The 9,010-nt window shown below is 36.8% G+C and overlaps 1 protein-coding gene across 1 annotated transcript; it reads right to left on the minus strand.

The window, feature by feature from the left end:
• Positions 1–7,127: 7,127 nt before the first annotated feature.
• Positions 7,128–8,555, minus strand: LOC142237654 (3-hydroxyisobutyrate dehydrogenase, mitochondrial). The gene is made up of 2 exons (XM_075309041.1): positions 8,420–8,555; positions 7,128–8,265 (listed from the first exon to the last, which is right to left on the minus strand). The coding sequence occupies exon 2, from the start codon at positions 8,249–8,251 to the stop codon at positions 7,277–7,279; it is 975 nt and encodes a 324-aa protein (XP_075165156.1). The 5' UTR covers positions 8,252–8,265; positions 8,420–8,555; the 3' UTR covers positions 7,128–7,276.
• Between the last annotated feature and the right edge of the window lie 455 nt (positions 8,556–9,010).

The raw sequence follows: 9,010 nt of genomic DNA on the forward strand, positions 1-9,010 counted from the left end.
TAATGAAAGTAACCAATTGGCACCTTAAAAATATATCCACACAAAGAAAATTTCATTAAAAACGTTTTCTACAAGTGTATGCGCTAAGGTGAAACATAATATGTTTGAAGAATACAAACAATATTTTGTTTTGACCAATCCTGAAAATATATATGCTTGAAGCAAAATGTGTTTGGGGTATATGTTACAGAAGCGTTTTTTTTATACCCTCCACATTGGCGGAGCTAGAAATTTTCTCTGGGGGGGGCTATGCCCCCCCAGACATCCTTCGAAATTTTGTCGAAATTTCCGAAGCGATAAATTACCCCTATTGATAAAACTATACATCCTCAATTTTATTGCGGTGTTAAAGGCAATATGCAGCAAAATCAATCAAAAACAAAAAAAACTCAATCACAAAAATTAGTTGTATCAATTAATTTTTTAATTGGCTTTGATGATTGATACTATCATTTTTTTTTTTTTTTGATTGAATACATTTCAATTAAAAACAAGTAAGTAAAGTCGGGCGGAGCCGACTATATTATACCCTTCACCACTATGTAGACAAACATTTGTGTTACCATCTCAACTACTTAAAATTTGCTGGGAGCTATATAAAGGTTTGCATTTCCAGATACAAATACTTTTAATGGAAACAATTTTTTGTACTTCTACAAAAACTCTAGAATTAAAATTTAAAAATTAAACGCCCTGGGATGATACACAATGTTAGTAAAAAATATGGGAAATATGAAGCGAGAGAAATTTTAATGCAATAGTACAAAAGAGATTTTTAATTTTTCAGGCGATACATATGTATTCGAGATATAGGACAATTAGAGTAATATTTACAATTTTTGCTACTCAGCAATGGCGATTTTACAAGGATATTGGTTAGATCTCGCCATGATATGTGTAGGGCGACTTGGAGCCTTATTTAAAACTCATCCGTTCTGTGGAAATTTTGGCATTGCAGTGTGTAGGATATGGGGAAATCATCACAGAATTTTGTGTAAACTGTGAGAATTTTGGCCATATTTGTATTCTCTGTGGAAACTACCCAGTCAATTGGAGGAAAATCCCATTGAAAATGGGTCTAAAATATGAAACAGTCGGCCATATTTCCCCAACTCTGGTGTACGTATATATGGGAGCTATATACAATCTGAACCGATTTTGAATAAATTTGACATGTATAGTTAGAATAATAATTCTGCTATCTATGCGAAATTTCACGTAAATGGGAGTATAACTTTGGCCCCCCTGGTCATATGAGTGCAAATCGGACGGGAGATATATATGGGAGCCATATCTAAATCTGAATCGATTTCAACCAAATTTGGCACAATTACCTATACTACTAAACGTACTCCTTGTGCGAAATTTGAAGCAAAGCACGGCAAAACCCTGGATTTTGAGGCCATATAAGTTCAATCGGACGAAAGATATATATGGGAGCTATATCTAAATCTGAACCGATTTTAACAAAATTTGACACACTTAACGATACTATTAAACGTACCCCTTGTGCAAAATTTGAAGCAAATCACGGCAAATCTCTGGCTTTTGTGGCCATATAAGTTCAAATCGGACGAAAGATATATATGGGAGCTTTATCTAAATTTGAACCGATTTCAATCAAGTGTACCAAGCATTGGTAGAATGCCAATTCTACCCTCTGTGCAAAATTTCATGAAGATCGGTAGTAAATTTTGGGCTCTGTGGTCATATGAGTCTAAATCGGACGAAAGATATATATGGGAGCTATATCTAAACCTGAACCGATTTGGCTGATATTTTGCAAGATTTGCGAGATTCATTAAATATTTGGATGTACGGTATTTCAAGAAAATTGGTTGATAAACACGCTAACTATGACCACATCGTAGATAATTATATATGGCAGCTATATCTAAATCTGAACCGATTTTTTCCAAAACCAATAGCAATTGTCTCTGTCTCAAGAAACGGCCCTATGCCAAATTTGAGAACGATCGGACTTAAATTGCGAGCTGTACTTTGTGCACAAAATTACATATACAGACAGACGGACAGACAGACAGACAGACAGACGGACATCGCTAAATCGACTCAGATTTTAATTCTTACCCGATCGGTATACTAAAAGATGGGTCTATGACCACTATTTCTTGGCGTTATATACAAATGCACAAACTTATTATACCCTGTACCACAGTAGTGGTGAAGGGTATAATTAATTAGATCAATTAATTTCATGGTTGAAGACAAAAAATATTTTATTGTGTGTGGGAGCCGGTTCCACGACACCGCTATAAATAATCAAATAGCAACTTACCGTTATTTAATATAACAAAAAATAAAAGCATTGCTTTAAGTATGTGTTTGAAAAATATTGTTTGTTATTTATTTTTAATTCAAGACAACAAACATATGATTTTTAAATTTTATTTAAAATGTGTGTTTTAAAACAGGACTAGAAATCATAAAGCAAAACATAAACTTAATATATTCATCGTGTATAAAAAATACTAAGAATAAAAAATTAAATAAAAGGCAAAAAATAAATTGAATATTATAAAACGTCTATCTTCGATTAGTTTTTAAAAATTCTCTGCGAACAGAATACAACGAAGCAACTGTCGAGAGCAGCGGTGCCAACTCTGTGGATTTTTCGTGATGTTGACGATTTTAGATGGTAAATTGGGCATGTGACGATTTATGATTTTATTCAACGTAGTTATAAATTGACTATTTTTGAAAATGTGCGTCTCAAGTTTCCTTTTAGTGTTTTTATTACGTGTTTTTAGTTGTAATGTAAATATCAATACTAAAAAATATGCTTAACATACTCTCTCTGCCACAATCTTAATTGGATTAAACACATCGCAAAGCTTGAATTAAAATATAAAACAACTGTAGCTTTGATTATTCTGGGGGGGCAAGAACTATTCTGGGGGGGGGCATAGCCCCCCCCAGCACCCCCCTAGCTACGCCAATGACCCTCCACCATAGGATGGGGGGTATATTAACTTTGTCATTCCGTTTGTAACACATCGAAATATTGCTCTAAGACCCCATAAAGTATATATTCTGGGTCGTGGTGAAATTCTGAGTCGATCTGAGCATGTCCGTCCGTCCGTCCGTCCGTCCGTCTGTTGAAATCCCGCTAACTTCCGAACGAAACAAGCTATCGAGCTGGTATTGCAAATTGGTCCACATCGGTCCATAATTATATATAGACCCCATATAAACCGATCCCCCGATTTGGCTTGCGAGGCCTCTAAGAGAAGCAAATTTCATCCGATCCGGCTGAAATTTGGTACATGGTGTAAGTCTATGGTCTCTAACAACCATTCAAAAATTGGTCCATATCGGTCCATAATTATATATAGCCCCCATATAAACCGATCACCAGATTTGACCTCCGGAGCCTCTTGGAAGACCAAAATTCATCTGATTCAGTTGAAATTTGGTACGTGGTGCATGCAAAAATTGGTTGAAATCGATTCATAATTATATATAGGCGCCCATATAAACCGATCCCTAGATTTGACCTTTGGAGCCCCTTGGAAGAGCAAAATTCATCCGATTCGGTTGAATTTGGTACGCGATGTTAGTATATGGTATCCAACAACCATGCAGAAACTAGGTTCATATCGGTCAGATAAATCGATCCCAATCACACATAAATTTGTCCATACCAAGTTCATAATTGTAGCCCCCATATAAGCGACCCCCACATTTCAATTCTGGCTCTCCACGTACCGCGCAAAAGTCCATATCGATTCGTAATTATTTGTAGACTTACCTATACATAACTTTTTTGTCTAATATATACCACGTATGGACTAACTCACAATTTAGAAAACGATGTTAAGAAGTTTTAAGATACCACAACCCAAGTAATTCGATTGTGGATGACAGTCTTTCGTAGAAGTTTCTACACAATCCATGGTGGAGGGTACATAAGATTCGGCCTGGCCGAACTTTCTGCCGTATATACTTGTTTTTTTTTTTTTTTGAGGGTGTACCCTGTACCACAGTAGTGGTGAAGGATATGGTTAGGCCAGGTTGGGCATACCAGACATACCATACTCCCGTAGACGATTCACTCCATTGTGGTACCATAGTTGTGAACTTCTCTCTTATCACTGAGTGTTGCCCAATTCTATGTTTAGTTCATTGACAGTGCATCTTCTTTTTATAGCCGAGTCCGAATTGCATTCCACATTGTGTTGAAACCACTTAGAGAAGCTTTAAAACACTCAGAAATGTCACTAGCATTACTGAGGGGGTATAAAGGGTGATATGGTCAAAATTTGGTCAAGGGAAAATGCGTGTAAATCGGTGAAATCGTTTATTTAAAAAATCAAAATAAATTAATTTTTCAAGTTCAATTAGTAAAAATTCAGGAAAAATATTCAGTTAGGCTTTCGCTTTTCCAAATCCGAATTGCCGAATTGTCATCAGATTTTGTACAGCCACCTTGTCCACCTTCTTCGCCGCAGAAAGCCAGTTTGCCTTGAACTGCTGCTCGTCCTTAGCAGTTTTTTGGTCTTCTTTAGGTTCCGCTTGACAATAGCCCAGTATTTCTCAATTGGACGGAGCTCTGGCGTGTTGGGAGGGTTCTTGTCCTTGGGAACAACCTGCACGTTGTTGGCGGCGTACCACTCCATGGCCTTTTTACCGTAATACCAAGATGCCAAATCCGGCCAAAACAGTACGAAACAACCGCACACAAAAAAATTTTTTCTGATTCAATCACGAAATTAATTGATCCAATTAATTTTTAATTGAAATGTCTTCAAACACAGAAATGATAGTATCAATTAAAAAATTAATTGAAGGTCAATTAAAAAGTTAATTGATCCAATTAAAAAATTAATTGATACTATTATTTTTGTGATTGATTTTTGTTTCAATTAAAAAATTTTTTGAATCAATTAAATTTTTAATTGAATATTTTTTAAAAGTCAATTAAAATTTTAATTGAAAAAAATTTCGTGAAATTTTTTTGTGTGCGTGTTTCCTCAGGAAAGGCAGCAGACGTTTATTCAAACACTCTTTCACGCAAATTTCTTGGTTGACAGTCCCGGAAGCTATGAAAATGCTGCTTTTCAAGCCACAGGTACATATGGCTTGCCAAACCAGATATTTCTATGCGAACTTTGACAGTTTTATGTGCTTGAAAATATCTGCTACCTTTCCCCTTCCTTTTGCCGTATAAAACTCCTGTCCCGGAAGCTGCTTGTAGTCGGCTTTGACGTAGGTTTCGTCGTCCATTACCACGCAGTCAAACTTCGTCAGCATCGTCGTGCACAGCCTCCGGGATCGCGCTTTGGCCGTCGTATTTTGTTTATCATCGCGATTTGGAGTCACTACCTTCTTGTAAGTCTATAGTCCGGCTCGTTTTTTGGCTCGATGCACGGTTGTAGACTATACACCCAGCTTATTTGCGGCATCTCGGAGAGAGAGGTTAGGGTTTCGCTTGAAACTACCGGCAACTCTCTTTGTCGTCTCAGCGGCTTCCGGTTTTCGATTTCTCCCCGATCCAGACTTCCTGGCTGTCGACAAACGTTCCCCAAACACTTTAATTACATTTGTAACGGTTGATTTGGCAACTTTTAGCGATTTTGCCAGCTTTGCGTGCGAGTAGCTCGGATTTTCGCGATGCGCGAGCAAAATGTTGATACGCTGCTCTTCTTGCTTCGACGGCATTTTGACAACTGAAGAGCGAATTCCAAAATTAAAATAAGAGCACCATTCTACACACAAACACACCTTCAATATGAGGGGTGTTCAGGTTTTTTAAATGCAAAATTGAAAAAAATACTTCAAGTTTATATTGACCAAAATTTGACCGTATCACTCTTTAATCGACCATTAAAATTTTTTTTTGGTGTTTGGTCGAAACAGGGATTGGACCCATGACCCTTTGTATGCCACGGTGGCTCCCAAAGGTAACATATAACAACGGCCGATTAAATCCTACACTCAGTGAACCCCATATTTTACTAAAGCCAATTTAACTCTATTTTAGTTTATGGAATTTTTATATAGTGAGAAAGTTTTCTTGAACTTGGTATAGCACTAAAGACTCTTTTGCAATTTTGAATTCCAATTTTTTCCTTCACACTTTTCTTTTACAAGTGAAAAAATAATAATAATTTTTTTTTGAATTTGTCGAAATATATTTACTGACATCTAAGTTTATAATACAGTTTATTTAAAATTTAATTATTTTAATGAGTTTAATTATTAATGAGTTTATATATAGGAAAATTTCAATTTTTGTTTATTTAAATTTATTATAATTATAAAAATTTCCATTTATTAATATTTATCTCCTCAAATTTCATCAATAACTAATGTTTTATATCTAATTATAAATACTATAAGCCAAGTTTTATATAAAATTGGCATGAACGGCTATAATCGTTTCGATTCATAAACACGTTTACTAATCGTGGGCACATGTCTAATTAACAAATTTTTCGTTCGCTAAAAGCTATGCTATAATTCATCACAGAACTGTGTGTTCTCAATTGATTTATTACGGCGTCATTGAGAATGAAAACGAGAAAGATGGAATTAGTGTAATAGAAATAAAAGATATAAAATATACAAGAGCATAACAAAAACAACTGTGCATGATCAACATGTTGCATTTATTTTTTTTTCTACACCAATGTGGTTGAGTAGTGAATATTGGCACACACTCAAATAACGTAGTGTTTACACAGTGTGACATGTTACACTCTAACTCAAGTACGCCATAAAGAAATCAAAGTCAAATAAATCAGCAAGAGGGTCATAAATGCTTTAAACAAAGCATGCAAACTATTCACCATTATCATTACGCACATATTTTAAAAAGTTTAAAAACTTCTTATCAGAATTAGGAAAAAAATAATTGTTAGTCCCGTGGGTGGCTTCAGCTGATTACGTCTTTCATTGCCGTTGCTAACTTTCGGTGAAAGTGTTTTTGTTTTTAGGTGACGTGCAAAAAAAACGACTGATAAAAAAACACAAACTTATATCATCACAGGAATTATTCAAAAATCATTTTTTTCTGTGTTTGTTAAATTAAAAGTTGTACTGATAAAACCTCTTTATTAATACACTCATAAAAATAAATATATGGTCTCTTTATCTTTTTCTTATATGGCTATAAATGCACTTCTGGTCTCAGATGTTTCTGGTTTGGATGGTTTGCTTAACCGTTTTTTTGTTTTCTGTTGGATTGGAAGCACTGATTTCTAAAATTTCTTTCACTAGAACTAGTTCCACGATTCTTAATCTTAATACAATCTTAATTGTATTTGGTATTCTTCATGAATTCATAGACAACAGAGAAATCTTTGTTACCCAAACCATGAGCCTTGAGAGTGCGATACATTTGATGGGCCATAGCACCCATGGGAATGGGGGTATTGGAGGCGGTGGCCACACCAGAGGCCAAACCCAAATCCTTAGTGATCAAATCGGTGGAGAAACCACCCTTGTAGTCATTATTGGCAGGAGCAGTAGGGGTGACACCGGGCACTGGATTGTATACCTCGGAAGCCCAGCAACGACCAGTGGAGGAGTTGATGATTTCAGCGAAGGTGTGGGGATTCAAACCCAAACGAATGGCCAAGTTCATGGCTTCGGAGACACCAATCATGGAGATACCCAACATCATATTGTTACACAATTTGGCAGCCTGACCCATGCCATAGTCACCGCAATGGGTAATACGCTTGCCCATGCATTCCAAAACAGACTTGACAGCATTGTATTCTTCAGTGGTACCACCAACCATGAAGGTCAAGGTTCCCTGTTCAGCACCGGGTACACCACCCGACACGGGGGCATCAATGAAACGGGCTCCCTTACCACTGACCATCTTTTGCAATTGCTTAACCAAATTGGGATCAATGGTGGACGAATCAATGAAAATGGTATCCTTGTTAACACCATTGGCGGTCATTTCCTCATAAGATTTGTTGACAATGTCATTATTTGGCAACATGGTGATAACGAAATCGGAATTCAAGGCCAACTCACTAGTCTTATCGTACACCTTGGCACCCTTGGACTTCAAGTTTTCACATGCTGGCTTGGAAATATCAAAAACATGCAATTTATGTCCATTCTTGATCAAGTTCGTGGCCATGTGACCGCCCATGTTACCCAAACCGATGAAACCAATATTCTTGGAGCCACCCTGTGAGGACATGGCACGTACAAAGGTTTGGCCCATGGCATTGGCAACGGGCGAGAAGCAAACGAAACGTAAAGCCATTTTTTTATTAGTTTCTATAGTAATCCAGCACAAAATTCAAATTTCCAGCATTAACATTCACCCAGAAAACAGCAACATGAATTATGTAAGAGAAGGCGAAAAAGAAATGGAAAGAAATTTAATTAAATATAGCTCTAGATAAAAATTGAGTTGCCGCAGTGTACGAACCTGTCTCTGACCACGAACTAGAACCAGCAAAGTGAAAATGATCACTATTCTTCTATACCCACAAGGCACTACCGTCAGAGCGCACAATGAAATGTATGCACAGATGTGTATTCAATGAGATATACACACCTTCAAATATACACACGAAGGGAGAGAAATCTTGTATGGTGTATTTAAGTAAAATCTCCCAAGCCCCTTCGTTGTGTCATATCCCCCTCCCCACTTCATTCGCCATGAAATCATTTTTTCCCTCATTATTACCAGCTAGATAGTCTGTCAATATTCCAGCAAAGCAAGAACAATGTTTATTCGCAGCAACAGCAACAACAAGGGAGCGGCACACACGCGGAATACACCGGCCCCCTTATTTAGGGGGCCAACAAAAACACACATCACCTCATCATGCTATAAGTGTTTGTATGTCTGAATGTATGTCACGTATCCAAGTTTACCTAGAGCGTATTTCATTATGCTCTACTTGTTTGCTCTTTCTCAAAAGATTCGAGTCTCTCACTCACCACTGGCTCTGTTATGAAAATCATTTCACTTTGCCCCACAGTTGCCCACAACAATCTAAATATTATCGACGCA

This window comes from Haematobia irritans, chromosome 5 (genome assembly GCF_050003625.1).
Source record: "Haematobia irritans isolate KBUSLIRL chromosome 5, ASM5000362v1, whole genome shotgun sequence".
Classification (NCBI taxonomy): Eukaryota; Metazoa; Arthropoda; class Insecta; order Diptera; family Muscidae; genus Haematobia; species Haematobia irritans.